At 34.1% G+C, this 19,113-nt stretch overlaps 1 protein-coding gene across 7 annotated transcripts in view; it reads left to right on the top strand.

Moving 5' to 3' along the window:
- Positions 1–19,113, top strand: part of PTPRK (protein tyrosine phosphatase receptor type K) — a 568,568-nt gene that overhangs the window by 431,142 nt on the left and 118,313 nt on the right. For all 7 annotated transcript variants that reach the window (XM_030316304.2, XM_030316309.2, XM_030316303.2 and 4 more), the window contains exons 8-10: positions 8,801–9,103; positions 14,841–14,950; positions 16,073–16,274. In XM_030316304.2, the coding sequence (XP_030172164.1) occupies positions 8,801–9,103; positions 14,841–14,950; positions 16,073–16,274 (615 nt within the window). The remainder of the gene's footprint in view (positions 1–8,800; positions 9,104–14,840; positions 14,951–16,072; positions 16,275–19,113) is intronic.

Genomic DNA, 19,113 nt, shown 5'->3' with positions numbered 1-19,113 from the left:
ACTCTAACAAATATTTTCCCTGGCAGTCAGGAAATTCACTTTCCTTGTATTTGTTTTGATAAATGGAATGAAAATTGTGCTTTGCAGTCAGCTTCTAGGATTTCTGATGAAAAGGCAGCCAGGAGCACGGAAGCTTGCTGTCATGCTTCAGTGTTCTCAGTTTGTGTACATCTTTGACAAGATTTTTTTTTTCTTGACATGAGCTTTGGGACATCTTCTATTTTTCTCTGACTGACAGCTGGATAATAAGTTTTATCATTAAAAACTGATTCTCGGGTAATATGATCTTTGCTCTTGATTCTCTTGTAGCTGCTAAAGCTTTTGTTTTCACAACTCTTTCAGAATAACTAGAGATTATCACTACAAAAGGACATGGATATTGACCTGTCATGTCACGTGTTGTTTAGCCAGTACCAAAAAAAAATTGAATTCCCTTTTATCTATTATCTAGAACCACTTATTAAATCATCTCGCTGTTGAGAGGTGACTCAAAGTCAGCATGTTCTGTCTGTTCATGTCGCCTTTATTTCTCTTAACCTTCAGAGAATTATTAAGTAATTCTTCATTTTATCCTATCAAGTTAGGTTAAATATTTGACACAAAAATTATTACAGGCATAAATCCCAAGTTTGATCTGTTTAGAATTTAAGTAAGGGCAGTGATATATTACTTCCTTAAACTGTATAATCCTGATTATAGATTTGATAGGTAAATTTTCTGCCATTTCTTTTTATTCTTGATTTTATGTGGCCATTTTCACTGTAACAATTAGGAAATAGATAACAAATATAAGGAAAAAATGGGATGAGAAAAGTTAGGAAAGCTGGCTGATCAACATTTGGAAGGAAAGACAAAGAAAGCCAGATAATACTGACATTTCTCATCACATTTTTTTTTAATTTACAGGTTAGTATTTTCCTAGGATTTATTGGAAATGAATGAATGGAAAAGGGCTTTATGCCAATTTGGTTGCACATCTGTTCACAGGGCACTTAATAAAAGGAGTTGACTCATTAGCTAAAGCATAGATAGCAAAAGACTAGATTTTGCTTGTAGTTAATTTTCTTTACCTGCTTCTTAGTGTAAACCTCCCAACGCTGTCCTCCAAGTATGTCGCAAATGGCCTTAAACCTTTTTAATTCCTCTGCTGGTGTCTTCAGTTTTTATCTCATATATTTTACCCAGTCTGAACCCCCAGATTGAAGTCTTATGGAAAGAGTTGGATTAGGGTATATGTTGAACACAGATGTCATAAAGTAGAATGTTTTAGAGAGTTTGACCACATTTTGTTTTTCACCATGTTAACTTTGAGCTATTCTTTACTCACCATTTTCCAACCCAAAGTTACCTCCATTCTCTATTGAAGTCAAACTACTTCTTGCCCCCTTGTTCTCCCCTAACACATTGTTATCTTTGGATTTCTCTACCTCCACTGCCTGCACACTTGATACAACCTCCAAATTAAGTTTTCTAAAGTATTTCATTGATTACATTAATTTTGTGTTCGCTCAGTGACTCCCCATAGCATTTTAGATCAAGTTAGATCTCTTACCAAAGTATCCTCAGTCTTTTCCCAATCAACTTTTCCTACATAATCTCCCACTAGATAACCTGTTCAGCAACCAAATGGGATTTACATTGTTTTCCTCTGATTTGTACTGTTTACCCAAATTATGACTGTAGTTCTTCTTGCCTTATCTGTTAAGATCTGTAGTATTTTATGCTATTCATATACCATCTTTACACTTACATCATAGCACCTTACTTCTTTATTTTTTTTCTTAGGTACCTTCCTTACTAAATACATGTTAAGCTCCTTCGGGCCTATTACTGTTCTTTCACTTCCGCATCCTCCACAGTGTCTGGTATTGTACCCTTTATGTTAAATACGCAATCTTTTTTTGTTTCATAATAGGTGGATGACTTACACAAAATATTTTCATATGATCTGTTACCACATGAAGATTGCTCCCGTGCTGTACTTTTTCCCATTTCTGCCAAAATTTTGCCCCACACCTTTCTTCAATTCCTTGTGTCTTTCCCAAATTTCCTTTTCCTAGAAAAGCAAAAATGAGAGAGAAAGAGAACTGTTTTATAAAGTCACCTGTATGGAATACTTAACAAAGATTTGAAAATGGAAAGTAAAAAACTGGGAAGAAAGAACATTTAATGCATTTCAAAACACTTGACAGTACGTTAATGAATGTGATCGCCATTGTTTTATCATCATTATGGTTATTTATGCTGCTTATTACAGATACCATTTACTGTGATGCCTCCAGGTGCCATTCACCATGCTAGGTCATTTCTTCAAATTATTTAGTCCTCAAAACAGCACTTATACCCAGCTTGTATCTAACATAGTGAGTTTTCAGAAATATCCTTCTACTTCAGGTTATTCTATGACAGTTTATTTATTTCAATTTAGAAAATTAAAAATTTTACTTGTGCATTCATGTGTCAGAAATACAATGAAGGTATTTGTAAGGCACAAGAATAATGGATCAGAGTAAGGAATTTAGGTAATTGTTGTTGAATTCTTTGATAGAATTTTCTCTAAATTAATATCATAGTAGAACAGTCTCAAGTCTCTGCTATTTATACTCTAATATAAAAATCTATGTGCATGTAGCTGCCCACCCACAGCAGACCTCATGGAATTCAGAGGGTTTGCATAGCAGAGAGCCTGTCGTATGTGTGTATGTATGTGTACATATATGTACCTTATGTGTCTATAAATATACATGCATGAACGTGTGTGTGTGTGTGTGTGTGTGTGTGTGTGTGTGTGTGTAGCTAAGAAGGTCCCACCTCAGTAAAAACTAGAAAAAAAGAGGGGGGAGCACATGCCAATTAAGATAAAATGTAATTAGACAGTGACTTGCTCTGGGTTGTTGCAGATGCCATAGAGCTCAAAATGATTTTTTTACTGTGTGTGTGTGTTTACTTTGTTGCTGTGTGTTTCTGAATATTACATTAGATGAAAGTAAAATTATATTTTAAATCTGTTTTAGTAATGACAGTACATTTTGTGGCATTTATTTAAGCCATTGTGAGAAATAAGCATAGATTTTAAAATACCATATTGACCTTGTAGAATGGATCTTTGTCTTTTAGAAAACTATTTCTTTTCACAACTCTTTCTTTTTTACACCAGTTAATAAAGTATTGGTTACTGAAATTATGATCGTGGTTTATACACAGATGTATAGTATTTATACACAGATGAATAGTATTTATAAAGCTACCCTTCCCTAATTTTAAATGAGAATTTTAAAAATATGAGTATCAAAGTAAGCAGCATTTAAAAATACACTAAAACAAGATTCTCACTCTCAAAGTGAACCCTATGTATTTTTTACATACTGCATTTATAGATATAATTTTTTCCAACTCATACAAATATAAGTATTGAGGGTTTAGATCTAATGTTTTCTTTCACAGTGTTTAAGCTATCTAGCATTTATCTATCTATGTATCTATTGGTTATGAGTTTAAGAAAGTAGAAGGTAGTGAGTTGCTTCTGCTTCTGACATTGAGTGCCTCAGTATTGGATACATTGGCATCCCATCTTGTTCTACCAAGCCTAGAGAAACACCACGTTTGTACAAACTTTGCCTTAGCTCTAGGGCTGTTCAGAACTTCTTCAAGCAGTTCCAATAGCTGTTCAGCTAGAGCAGAATTAAATAGCACATACATTCCCTGTTTGCAGTCCTCCATAGATGGGTTTTATAAAAGAAGCCAGAAGGCAAAAAGAAATTGAATACAATAAGATTAGTTGGAAGAACATTTCTATATATTTCGATAATTATCTGAACTTATAATAGGAAAATTCTTTAATTATTTTATGATTAGCTTAGGAGAAAACGTAGAAATATAGAGTCAGTAATATAACAAGAAGATTTCAGATTTGCTTTTTTTTTTTAATTTATTGAGGTGGGGGGAGAGAAGATACATATGCATGTGCAGGTGGGACAGAAGGAGAGGGATGGAGAGAATTTTAAGCAGACTCCCAGTGCGGAGCCCACGTGAGGCTCGATCTCAGGACCATGAGATCAAATTCGAGTTGGATGCTTAACTGACTGAGCCACCCAGGCATCCCTAAGATTTGCTTCTTAAGACTGTTAGTCCATACAGTGTTAAATAATTTTTTCACATTCATATGTCTACTTTTTTAATTTATTATTTTGTTCCTAGGGTTTTTTTTTATCATGATAAGTGTACACATAAGCCCCATCCCCTATTTTCCCATCCCACCCACCCACCTTCTGTCTGGTAACCACCAGTTCATTCTCCGTAGTTAAGAGTCTGTTTCTTGGTTTCTCTCTCTCTCTCTCTCTCTCTCTCTCTCTCTCTCTCTCTCCTCCTTTCCTTATTTGTTTGGTTTCTTAAATTCCACATGTGAGTGAGATGATTTGGTATTTTTCCTTCTCTGACTGACTTACCTCGCTTAGCATAATACTCTGGTTCTATCCTTGTTGTTGCAAGTGGCAAGATTTCATTATTTTTATGACTGAATAATGTTACTCTGCATATATATATATATATCACCTCTTCTTTGTCCATTTATGTATCCAGGATAGTTGGCTCCTTCCATAATTTGACTATTGTAAATAATGCTGCCATAAACTTAGGGGTGTATGTATCCCTTTGAATTAATGCTTCTGTATTTGGGGATAAATTCCCAGTAGTGTGGTCATTGGTTCATAGAGTGTCCCTGTTTACATTCCCAGAAGCAGTGCAAGAGGGTTCCTTCTTCTCGACATCCTCCCAACATGTGTTGTTTCTCGTGTATTTGATTTTAGTCATTCTGACAGGTGTGACAGGTTTTCTTTTTCTTTGAACAGACCTCTACATTTGCTGTTCAGAAATGTGGTCTCTCTATGATGACTACACCATAAAGTCATCTATAAACTTTAAATCATTACTAGGAATATCCACTGGTTTTTTTTGTTTGTTTGTTTGCTGTTTGTTTGTTGTCTTTTTTTTTTTTTTTTAATTTTTTTTTTTCAACGTTTATTTATTTTTGGGACAGAGAGAGACAGAGCATGAACGGGGGAGGGGCAGAGAGAGAGGGAGACACAGAATCGGAAACAGGCTCCAGGCTCTGAGCCATCAGCCCAGAGCCCGACGCGGGGCTCGAACTCACGGACCGCGAGATCGTGACCTGGCTGAAGTCGGACGCTTAACCGACTGCGCCACCCAGGCGCCCCTGTTTGTTGTCTTAAACTCTCTACTAATTTCCTGAGTTACTTAGGTAAAATTTTTCCTTACTCCATCCAATGAAGTGACGTCATACATCTCTAGCACTGTTACATTTTTTAATTTGACTTTTACAAATAAATGTGTAACCTTTTTACCCATTCTTCTACTCTCACACCCCCACTTCTGGCAACCATCAGTCTATCCTCTGAATCTATGAGCTTCATTCATTTTTTTTCTTTTCTATTTTTAAATTTTTATATATTCCACATATAAGAGAAAACATATGGTATTTGTCTTTGTCTGCCTGACTGATTTCACTTAGCATAATACCCTCAAGGTCCATTCATGCTGTCACAGATGTCAAGATTTCGTTATTTTTATGGCTGAGTAATATCCCACTGTACATATGTATATACACATGCACACTTTGGTGACTTCCATATCTTGGCTTTGTAAATAATGCTGCAATAAACATGGGGGTGTATGTGTCTTTCCAATGTTTTGTTTTCTTTGTATAAATACCCAAAAGCGGAATTGCTAGATCATGTGGTAGTTCTATTTTTGATTTTTTTAAGGAAACTCCATTCCGTTTCCCATAGTGGCTGCACTAGTTTCCATTCCCACCAACAGTGCCCAAGGGCTCCCTTTTCTCCACATCATTGCCAACACTTGTTATTTTTTCTTTTTGATAGTAGTCATGTTAATTGGTATGAGGTGATATCTCCTTATGTTTTTCATTTGCATTTCCCTGATGATTAATGATGTTGAGCATCTTTTCATGTACCTGTTGGCCATCTGTATTTCATCTTTGGACAAATGTCTATTCAGATATGCTGCCCACTTTTTAATCAAAAAAATTTTGTTTTGCTATTGAGTTATATGAGTTCTTTATATATTTTGGATATTAGCCCCTTATTAAATATGTGATTTGCAAGTATTTTCTCCCACTCAGTAGGGTGACTTCATCTTGTTGATTTCCTTTGTTGAGTAGAAGCTTTTTGTTTAGTATTATGCAGCCCCACTTATGTGTTTTTCCTTTTGTTGCTTTTACTTTTTGTGTTTGATTTAAAAACTCATCACCAAGACCTATGTCAAGGGGTTTACTGCCTATATTTTCTTCTAGGGGTTCTATGGTTTCAGGTCTTATATTGAAGACTTTTATCTATTTTGAGTTAATTTTTGTATATGGTACAAAATAATGGTCCAGTTTCATTCTTTTTTTGTGGCTGTACAGCCTTCCCAACACCTTATATTAAGGAGACTGTTCTCTCCCCATTGTATATTCTTGGCTACTTTGCTGTGAATAATAGTTCGTATATGCATGGGTTGTTATTTCTGGGCTTTGTATTCTGTTCCATTGATCTGTGTGTCTGTTTTTGTGTCAGAAAGAAGTTGTTTTAATTACTATAGCTTTGTAATGTAATTTGAAATCAGGGAGCATGATGCCTCTTGCTTTGTACTTCATTCTTAAGATTGCTTTGGCTTTCCAGCGTCTTTAATGTTTATATACAAATTTTAAGATTGTTCATTCTATTTCTTTGAAAAATACCATTGGAATTTTGATAGTTATTGCCTTGAGTCTACAGATTGCTTTGTATAGTATGGACATTTTAACAATATCAATTCTTCCAGTTCATGAGCACAGAAAATCTTCCCATTTATTTGTGTCTTCTTCAATTTATTTTACACTTTTTTTTATGCTTTTAAAATTGTCTTAGAATGCAGAGCAAGTGCAAGTTGAACAGTGGGATAAAATGAAAAGAATGAAAGAGAGTGATGGCTTGGAAATAGAGAAATTTATAAAGGGGGAAATTTCTGATTCAAAACAAGAGGTGTTTCAAGGATATAAGTAGTAGATTTAAAGGAAACCTGACACAGAGCAGTAAATATCTATTGATGTTTGTTCTCATTACTTTATGGGAGATTTTCATTCATATACTCCCAAGTATTTTGGATAGAAATCCTACTTTGTTATTCTGGATATTCTGTCACAAAGTATGGCTTAACCTGAACATGACCCCTAAACTGCGTCAGGTTGCTACCTAGCAGACAGGAAGAAAGTTTATCTGCAATTTTAGGATGATACTGCCTATAACTGCCTGGTCATCTTTGGTGCCAAAGAATGTGTTTTCAGTCTTACTGGACTGAACTGTATGTGTCATCACCTCACTCCCGTGCCTGGTGGGGAAATTGTAAGCATGAGCTAAACATATAAAGAGACTTTTTTTAATGATTAGAAAGCCACAATCTTTTTTTCTAGCCTACTTACAGGGCTTAATGTAAAACACGTAAAACAAAAGTGATAAAATAAGAAGACTGAATACTGTGATTCATCAGAAGACTGGCACACAGCATTTAAAACCTAACCATTGGATTCTACCAAGGATTAATTTGCATATATATGTATGTATTTTTGTACTTTTGAAGTTTTAAATGGCCACGAGAGTGTGTTTCAGATGGCACATATAATACATTGAACTGGAATCCCAGTTTGGGCTTGCCATCTGTATACCATGCTGATTATTTTTACAGAACTGAGATTTTAATCTCAAAAATGAAAATTTATAAAAACACCCAAATTGGGCTTTTTTGTATTATTTATTTTCCTTCTTTTTCTTCTACTGACTTCCATTTAGCAAGAGCATTGACTATTCTTAGTGAGTTAAGGAAGATACAAACAGGGCTTTGACCTTGGCCTTGACTTTAATCTCTTTGTCAAATCTATGTATTAAAGCTTTGCTCTGTATTGGTTTGTTTACTATGTAGACTTTGCCATGGCCATGACTTTCATAGAGTAATTATTTTGATTAAGTTAGACGATTAAAGTTAGTCTTGCATGAGGAAAGAATACACTTGGGAAGCAGTGATGGATAGACTCCAGTCTTTAGAGTGTTTAGTTCTGCCAGCATTTTCCAATTGAATGGAAATTCACCTCCCAGTTTGGTTTGGGTGACAGTGACTGGATTGTCAGACCTGAGTGCTTCCTAGAAAAAGATAGAAAGAGATCAAGAAGGATAGATGACAATGTGAATATCCACATGTGTTCTCACCATTTTTCTCAGATATTTTTCTGCTTTGATGAACAACATCATTACTGAGATAATAAATGTTAATTAATATCTGCGTCACTTTTTGGTAAATGGTAGTTTAGTATTACAATTAGACTAATTAGTATACACCATAGCTTGGTGACATGACAAATCATAGAGCAGAACGTGTTGACTCTTATCCATTATGATATATTAGCTAATTCACTTGCTCAGTAATGACAAAAAAAAAGAGAGACAGGGAATTGGGCAGTAACAACAGCAGTAACCATAAAGGCATTGTGGCCACATTTTCAGAGTTTTGTTTTTCCGCCATGTTCCTGAGTACTATGGATTGCCAACATTTTACATTTCTTTTCCTATTGGTAAATCACAGCCCCTGACTGAAACTTTCAGGAATAAGACCAGGAGTAAAAAAAGAAAATGACAATAAAAGATGACTTCTAAATTTTCCTAGGTTTACACATATGTCATGCTCAGTGTTTCATTTTGCCAAGATTATTCATTGGAAAGTTGACAGCTGTCTGCATCTTTGATTTATTTTTCAGAACCTATGCGAACCCCAAAGACTTTAAAGATTGCTGAGATACAGGCAAGACGCATTGCTGTGGACTGGGAATCCTTGGGCTATAACATTACTCGGTGCCACACTTTTAATGTCACTATCTGCTACCATTACTTCCGTGGTCACAATGAGAGCAAGGCAGACTGTTTGGACATGGACCCCAAAGCCCCTCAGCATGTTGTGAACCATCTGCCACCTTATACAAATGTCAGCCTCAAGATGATCCTAACCAATCCAGAAGGCAGGAAAGAGAGTGAAGAGACGATTATTCAAACTGATGAAGATGGTATGTTCATACTTCGTTATTTTAAAAAGAGGCAATTATATAACAGGATTATGTAATTGCTTACAGTTTTCCGTAGAGTAACCAAAATGGAATTGGATTCTGAAATCTGCTACGTACTCTTAACGAGGTTAACTTTGAAAACAGTTTGTCTTTAACAAAAAAGCTTAATATTCTTCAGAGTAGCATCAAATACTAGATGAAATATCCCTGTAATGTTTTGTTTTTATACTTTAGAGAAATAACAACTACACCAAAGTTTAAATAAAGTTTTTCCTATCAACTGTACAAAAATAATTTTCACTGTTTGTGGCACTGTATCATTTACCTATTGATTGATGAAATGCACTTGGTTAAAACTTAGTGTGTTTTGGGTTTTTTTTTGCATTTACAAACCAATAATAGCATCTTTCATTTTCCTTATTTTCCTCATATTCCTAATTTTCCTTAAAATTAGCACTGTAGGGGCGCCTGGGTGGCTCAGTCGGTTGAGCGTCTGACTTCAGCTCAGGTCATGATCTCATGGTTTGTGGGTTCAAACCCCACATCAGGCTGTGTGCTGACAGCTCAGAGCCTGGAGCCTACTTCAGATTCTGTGTCTCCCTCTCTCTCTGTCCTTCCCCCACTTGTGCTCTGTCTCTGTCTCTCAAAAATAAATAAATGTCAAAAAAAAAATTTTAATTGGCACTATTTACCTATTCCACTCATTTTTAGATGGATTTATGTAAGTTTAAATAAAAGAAGGTTGAAGTTTGTATCTTTAAGTCTAAATATTGATAGACAAGTCATCATCTTTTATCCATTTTATTACCACCTAAGAAATTTAACTACATTATGTCCAATTTCTATGTGTGTTACTTCACAATGATTAAATAATAGGGACAAACATTTATATTAATATTATAATATGCGCACATTTACTGTAGCATATAGTTTGTCATTAATGTTAATGAATATATTTCTTGATTCAACAAAAATGTGCCCTTCCCAAAAGTATGTACAAATGATGATATTCTGATAATAATAGTATTGTATTATTTCAATGTAAGACGTTTCATTTTCAAAATTTACCATGATGAATGGAAGCATATAAGGGAAAAAGTGGGCTATTTAGTGAATGGAGGCAAAGATCAGCTGGGAGTGAGGAATCATGAACTTTCAGTCCTGGCTCTAATAACTGTTCCCTTACCCAATCTGTTTACTCCACTAGATTTCCACTTCTCATCTCTGTGTGAAAAGTTTAAATAAGATAATCTCTTAGGTTCCATCTCCTTCTAAACTTCTCCTTGAACAGCCTATCAATAGGGCCACAATTTTGTTTAGGTTTCAGAAAACAGGATGGAGTTCATACCCAAGTGTTTCCAATTTCCCTCAAGTTCTGATATCTCAGCTCAGATGTATGTTTTGATGCCCACCAACTATGAGACTGCCATAAGATAGGTCAATATACCACAGTTTCTAGAAGTTTCTCCTTATCACTTCAAGCTCTCTCACTCTGAAAAGTGGAAATGACCCAAGTTCATTCCATTATTTTTGTTGTAATAAAGGGAAGTGAGAGCTTTTCAACTTCCTTTAGCTCAGATTTTGAAGGAAATGGTATTGTTCTAAAATTATGCATAGAGTTATTATTATATTCCTAAAATTTTCAAGGAATAAACCAGACTTCTTTATGATAAATGTAGTTTTTTGTTTTTAAGGTAACCAAACATGATTACTTCAACTATCCTGCTTGAACTTGTACCTAATCGAAGCCTTAACAGTATTTCAGACAAACCTTGCTTTAATAAGCACATAAGTGCTCATAAACTCCTACACACACACACACACACACACACACACACACACACACACAACACACCCAACACATGATTGTGTAAGAAAGAATAATTAGCATAATTGTTTCATAGATGGATGAGAGAAATGGGAAGTCTAAGCTCAGATTCAAAAACTCTGAAAAATCTCTCATGTCATAAAGTTGGGTAAATATTAGAATGTCTCTTTACCCTAAATACCTTGTAACCCATGTTTTTAGTAATAAGAATGTGCTCACATATTGTATTGCCTAAACTTAAAATTTTTTAAACTTGATTTATTAATTGATGATTTTAGACTCAGCTGCATTTGTACTTCAGCCAATCACCCTCTAATAATAATTCATTTTGATGCTATATTTTGGTATGGCCTTTATTTTGCCTGCCTTTCCCATAAACCAAAGAATGCAGACAGGCTCATGTAACTTTTTTATATTCCATTAAATTTTTAAATGCATTTTTGGGTGCACATACAACTAGATTAATAATCAGAAAGAGAATTGCCAAAGAATCTTAAATTTTGCCCTAACTTCATCAGATTCATGACTGTGCTATTTATTTTATCTATCTAAGCAGTTTTATAAATGTAAAATGAAAATAAGTCTAATTTCAGTATTATTGCTTATCCTAGTTTTATTTCAACCTATGTTTTGAAGAATTTTTTATTGGATATAATGATATTGAATTGCATATTATTATTTCACAGGATGGTCATGAAGTCATTCTTTCTTCTGTGAGAATTTTTTTTCTTCTCTTTTGTTTTATATATAAAACTGAATGATTGAAGTACAAACTTTGTATAAAATATTTTCGAGGAACTCAGCCTTCAGATCTGCTCATGTGAGCTCCAGTTTCTACATGGAGTATTTGATATGACTCAATGTTCCTGAGAGGGGGACAGAGTATCTAAATCATAATCTATTGTTGCAAAGATCGATGGGTTAAGATGATCTAATTAAGTCAGTCTTACTAAATTATTGCTGCCCTATATACATAGAAAAAGAATAAATTATCAACCATCTAATAAAAGAATATAATTTCATGAAAAGAATTCTAGGGGCATCCATAAATCATGAGAGCAAAGCTAAAATGATTTCCCACCAGAACCCTACGGTAGAATTTATATTTAATTTATTGCATACATTTTTTTAATGCATGGGTAGAATTTTTTGTATGAGATTTTGTTTTCATTTTTTATCCTAGCATTTATAAAAATCAATATTATGAAGTTAGCTCAGCAGAAAAGCTTGGTTTGGGGACAATTTTTGCTAATACATAGCCATTTTTAAGTGTACATTTATTATATTTTAAAAGTCTGTAGTGCTTATTTAATATAACTTGCCCCACCCACATTTCATTTTTCCTCTCTCTTCCATTTTGAGAGTATCTTGTAAAGGAGTTTATTATATGCAAAAAAAAAAAAAAAGCTGAAACGGCTCTCAAATAAATCAGAAACAGGAGAATGAAAGTCAGCATTCTGTCTCCATTAAAAGTCGTTGATGTGGAAACGTGAAGTGAAATTCCCTGGAATATGAAGACAACCATGATGCTGGTCTTAGTAACTTCATGTTGTATTTACACAAATCAAAGTACATATAGACATTATATACAGACATTGGCTTCCTTCAAAGGTGGGGAGTTATTAAGTATAATTTGTCTGTGCCCCCTCCCTGACCCACCTGTTCATGTGTTTGTTTTGTAATTCACCTAGGTGTAGGTCTTTCTCTTGTGCACTATACTAGTCCCAGTGCACGGTCAGTAGCATAGTACTATCTTGGCCATAATTTTTCCACAAACTTTTCCCTCTTACAAATATGACCTGTGGGTAATTTCAGTGAATCCTGTTGACAAAAGAGAACCTATGTAAGTAGAGCAAAGAAATACACACATTCTAGGAAGGCTCCTCCTCAATTCTACCTCTCTTCCAACGCAGAATTATGCAAACATTCTAAACTATCTCTGTTGGTAAACAATTTGAAATACACCTACGCCATTTTCTAAAACTTTGGCCAAACGGTGTTTAATGAACGCAGGTAGTAATTATAATACCATCAAATGAACATTTTGTCTCTAATTGGGGGTCTTGCCTCCTCCTACTGCTGACAGCCACCATCTATGAGCATTGTGGAAAGGTGAAGAAATGGTTTTTCTTAATTACAATCGTATGCTTTTTTCATTCTACTCAAAGGACTTAAGAGCTAACACTCTTGGAAAACAAACTAATGCCTATGGCAGCCTCCTCTGCCTTGATAGACTGTATAGTCTGTGCCAACACTGTGGACCTGCGACATGTGGAGGTGGATGCCTTTGGTTAACTTCTCCCTAAGGCTTCAGCTGACAGAAGCATATACATTTCTTCTGAAGTCTAGTGCTGACATCTTTTCTGTTGATGGGTTTCTTTCTTTTATGTTTTTTTTTTCTTTCTGAATTTGTTATTAATGCACCAAATTATATTGGCTGTCCCAGAGGTCATAACATCATTCATCGCCTCCTTGTAGTCTGAAATAAATCTTCCTATTTTGACGTATCGTTCAGAATTTCTTGATGCTGCTAGCTACGATGCAGTGAATTCCTTTGATCCAGTGATTTTTAATTTATTTCAATCCTCACAAAATTGCTGTATACTCAGCAACTACATTTCTAGATAATGCCATGTGTGAAGTTCACTGAAACGTTAGATTAAGGAAAAATATTAATTAAAAACCATACTTGCCCAATATTGGGTCAATATTTCAAAAGAAAACCCATTTTTTAAGCAAAGTAGGGTGGATACGATACATATTCAAACATTATCAGAGCAAGAAACTGATTATTTGTGTGAATAAATAGTAACTATGGATTTAGATAAAATACATAAAAGCAAATAGCAAAAGTATCTGATGTTTTACATTTTGTCAATAGAAGCTGACATGTTGCTCATTGCTGCCACTGGGTATTGTCAGTTATATGACATTTGCAAATAACGTCTGGTCTGAAGGTTTCTTAGCTCTTGTCATACCTGGGGACACTTCAAAACTGGTTATGCTGATTGTTGAGTCCTAAACAAGTCTGATGTTATAAAATGGTTTGATGCTTAGGTTTACAAAAGGGAATTTCATTTAAAACACTGAAGCCATGATATTTGAACCTATTCATCTTTAAGTTTCTTAAAAATTGTAATAATCAATGCTGTCTTTTTAAGTTATAGAAATCTAATAAGTATGGCAATAAAAGTCATATTGACTATTAACAGAGATTTCAATTCAATTTTATTTTGATTTGGCTTTTAAGTCCAAGGAGTGATGGGGCACCTAGGTGGCTCAGTCCGTTAAATGTCCAACTTCGGCTCAGGTTATGATCTCACTGCTTGTGAGTTCAAGCCCCACATCAGGCTCTGTGCTAACCGCTCGGAGCCTGGAGCCTGCTTCAGATTCTGTCTCCGCCTCTCTGCCTCTTTCCTTCTCTCTCTCTGTCTGTCTCTTTCTCTCAAATATAAAATAAAACATAAAAAAAAATTAAGTCCAAGGAGTGTTGATTATTATTATAATTCATTATTTAATGAAATGTGTTTATGGAGACACTTTAGGGGCTTATCCCTGAATATCTTTCAGGGAAATATAGCTCTGTTCTTGAAACAAATTACAAATGAGATCTTCATGTTATTGGAGGTATACAACAGAGAAAACTATACTACACAATTTATTCAACCCTCCAAGGTGATAGAATATTCTTTTGAATAAAAATAACTTTGCAATTGTACATTTTCCACATTAGAAGTTTGTAGATTACTTTAAATTCCCATTTGTTTAAATCAGAAAACTAGTCACATAACTTATATTTTTAAGGACACATTTTATTTATTTATTTTTCATTTGGCTTATATCGCTTACAGTATTTACTTTTTTCTGTTTCTGATATAAGGATTATAACCAAAAATGTATATTTTGTAGTGCCTGGCCCTGTACCAGTCAATTCTCTTCAAGGAACATCTTTTGAAAATAAAATCTTCTTGAACTGGAAAGAACCTTTGGATCCAAATGGAATCATCACTCAATATGAGGTATTAGGAGAAGTTAATTGAAATGTGGGTTGAAGGGAGAGTAAAAGGAAAAACTTAGAGAAATAATGGAAAATAAATAAGAGAGGATTAGGAGACTAAAATCATTTTTAGTTCTCCCCTCTTTTAGTTTACAAATTCCTTGATCCCAAAATTCAGTTTCAAAACAAATATTTTATAACACCTAGAATTTTCTAATTCTTAAAGTAAATGTATGTTTTGTTGTTGTTGTTTTAGGGACGCAAGATAGGCCTTTTCAAACAGACTTACTGATGGTTGTAAAGAATGAATTTTTATAAAATTAAGAAACTCACATTTTATACTGTAATTTAGGGGAGGCCAATGAATGCCAATTGTTACAGAATAAAGGATCATTACCAAAAAAGGAAAATACATTATAAACCTGACTATTCCAGAGCTTCATCGCAATTTTGAACATAAATCATCATCTTATTTTTAAATATGAGAAACTAAAAGGAAGAAAAGATCATTTTAATTGCACAAATATGTTGTTCTGTTCCTGCATAGTCAGTGTTGATTCGAGCATAAAATATTTAAATTTCTAATGGCTGCAGAGAGCATCACGGGAACCGGAATCACTAGTGCAGTCTTATAATTTGTGACTCTATTAGCATACTTGAATACTTACATGAAATTTGTTGTGTAACTCAGACAAAGTATAAGATGATGTTAGTTATAACAAACATTTGTTGAACGGTTTCTGTGTTTCATATACATTAAAATATATGATATATAGGTATATATATCCTATATATATATAGGATTGTGTCTATGTGTGTTTTCATAGTTAAGTAAATTAATTTATCTTTTGATGCAAGAAAATAGATGTATATTGGTCCAGTCAGATGTTATAACTCTAGGTATATCTATAGATGGATGGATGGATGGATGGACAGATGGACTGACATTAGATGAAACAACTGTACAGTGAAACAACTGTACAGTGAAATAACCATATCCAAATGAGAAGGAAGAGAAGTTTAAGAAAAATGGGATTCACTCCACAGAGATGCCCTTGAATACTATCTTATTTAAAAGGGGTTTATTTAGATTATATTATGACTTATATTGGGTATGTAATAGGAAATATATTTCTTAAAACAGGTCAGCTACAGCAGCATAAGATCATTTGATCCTGCAGTTCCAGTGGCTGGACCTCCCCAGACTGTATCAAATTTATGGAACAGCACCCACCATGTCTTCATGCATCTGCATCCTGGAACCACCTACCAGTTTTTCATAAGAGCCAGCACAGTCAAAGGCTTTGGGCCAGCCACAGCCATCAATGTGACCACCAATATCTCAGGTATGCAGAGGAATAAAGTGCGAACAGGATTGGTTTATAATAGCACATCCTAGAGAATCATATGTATGCTGAGGGTAGTCGTCTCACTTATTAAATCTTTAATATAGCTAGTTATTCATGGTTGAAGGTTCTTTAAAGAATTATGTGAATATGGGTTATAATTGGTTATATGTCCAAACCTAAAAACATCTCAAATAATCACTTTTCATTGAAAGTGGTCTTTTTTAAAACGTTGTTTTATCTGAACTAGAAACATTTAAAGGTTCATTATAAATGCTAAAAGATTTATACTTTTAAGGAGTTTGTAATTATTATGATATCAGATATCATAATAAGTGGATTTTATCCAAAGAATGATAGGAGATCTTTGATCTATTACAGTGCCACATTCCTTGTCACTCTGTTCCATTTTCCTTGACATCCTGGTATTTTTAAGCAAACATGAGCTGTTCTTTCTCTTACAAATCTCACCTAAACTCATCTAAATTTCAGAATGGTGATGTGTGGGAGATTTGAAGTTGATAAGCATATACAGTTAAATTTCACATTATTTTATGCTCATAATTTCAGTTTGTAATGACTAGATTATTTACAGATAATCTAGTAAATACAGATTTCCCCTCCAGTCAAGTCACCAGTTTAATCTGACTAAATTTGGCCACCAGTCAGCATTATAATATGCCCGAATTCTACATTAGCTTATGTAATGTGTTATCTTAGTTATTTAAGATTACTAAAATAAATACATTTTATATATGTAGCTGAAGAGTTAAATCTGAAAAACGAATGTGTTACAGGATCAACTACTTAATATATTAAAATACTCATGTTGAGTTCCTACCTTTTTGTTCCTTTATGTTCATTTTCATTATAGTTCTACATAGCATATGTTGATAATACCTTATATTATAATACATCACTAAAAATTTCTACTGTTGTTCCGAATCTGTATCATTTGCATCAGAAGGAAGCTACATATTCTCTATTTTTTTGAAGTCTAGTTTCTAATTGGAAATGTTTTGAATATAAAACCTTAAAAATTTATATCATGAAAAATATTAGCTATTCCAATATGAGCTATTTGATTTATCTTATTCTAACAAAAAAAGAATTTGAGAATATCATCCATTATGTTAGAAAATAACAATGTATTAAATTTGCCAATTCACTCCCTGGTGGAACAATTCTAAATCATCAATTTAAAATATTGATTGAATCACTAGAAAAGATGACCTGGTGATATCACTGTACAGTGAAACATGTTTCTTACCCTCTGGAATTAGCCACAATGCTGCATTTGAGTCAAGATCTTTCACTAGAGATAGCTACAAAATTATGTGAACTTGTAAAACAATGGACACTATCGAGAATCATAATTTATTATGGTTTAGACACGTGGTTTTTATTGAATAGAAAATTTATAGTGAAAGTCCAGAACACCCATGTAGAATTTTCTTTGAATTATTTAGCTGCCCAGTTTTACTTGAATCAACCTATGTACATGGGCACTTGAATTGGACTTTAAAAACTAGACTGCAATCACTGTGTCTTTGGAACATGCAGTAATCAAACTAAAGCTAATAAAATGTATGGTTAGTGTAGTGCCCGGCATCATTTGAAATATTAAGGTAACTTCTTGTTATTTATCCCTTGAGTGCAGAAATTATATTCCTCAGCACTTTAAAAACACTTTAAATAGAAGTGAAATCAAGTTATTGGAGGCATTGTGTGTGTGTGTGTGTGTGTGTGTGTGTGTGTGTGTGTGTGTGTTTTAATACACACATATATTATCCACGTATGTCTACATATTGTACATATTTAATATCCATTGATTCTACTTCCTGAATAACTCTCAGGTAATTTGTCTCTTTCTGATTCTTCCTTTCCATCTGGACCGTATTTTAAACAGCTCATTGAAATATCTTTCCAAGCACTATCCTTGCCTTCAGACTTACCTTGCTTCATTGTATTTTTCGACTGATCTTTGTACAGCATGTATTTCCTTCCTAAATTTTTTCAAAATCTAATATATTATATTCAGTAGGATAAAGCCCAAACATCCATACATAATTAGCATTTGTATCCCTTAATTTTATGGCTTCTCCCATCCTCCACTCCTACTCATAGTCCAAAGTTCCAGGCCTACCAGACTGCTTGTAGCTGTCAGAATGCACCGTGTCCTTTCATGTGATGACATGTTCAGATATTCTGTTTCCTGTCTCAGGCATTGTATTGACTACTTTCTTGTCCTGATGAGTTTGTACTGTTCTTGTGACATTCAGCTCAAGCATCCTCTGAATCCTGAAGTTGTCTTTGTTTTGTTTTTCTGACTCCCCATGCTAGTTTAGACTAGTGGTTTAGTTTAGATTAGTGGTTCTCCCAAGTGTGGTCCACAGACCAACCGCATCAACATCACCTGAAAACTTTCTAGAAATGCACGGTATCAGGCTCCTCCCTGGACCTACTGAACTAGAAACTCTAAGGGAAAAGGCATCAATCTGTTTTAAGAAGTTCTCCATGGGCTTCTGTTCTGACTAGTTTGAGAGCTACTGTTTTAACAAATGAACTGACTCTTCTTTTAGTCACCTAAAATTTTGTTATAGTTTTTTGTTGTTGTTGTTTATGAGATTCTCATTCTTGGTAAATATGAATCTCTACTTTCAACTCTATACATATCAGAGACCATGTTTTATTTGTCTTTATGCTTATAGCACTAAAAAAATTGACACAATGTATATATTCAGTAAATGCTCAGTGAATGAATGAAATACTTTGAAATTTGTATTGGATGCCATCTATTATCAGTTTCTCTGAGAGTGTACACATTTCACCTGTTATG

Source organism: Lynx canadensis, chromosome B2 (assembly GCF_007474595.2).
Source record: "Lynx canadensis isolate LIC74 chromosome B2, mLynCan4.pri.v2, whole genome shotgun sequence".
Classification (NCBI taxonomy): Eukaryota; Metazoa; Chordata; class Mammalia; order Carnivora; family Felidae; genus Lynx; species Lynx canadensis.
This window is presented reverse-complemented; position numbering and strand designations above follow the sequence as displayed.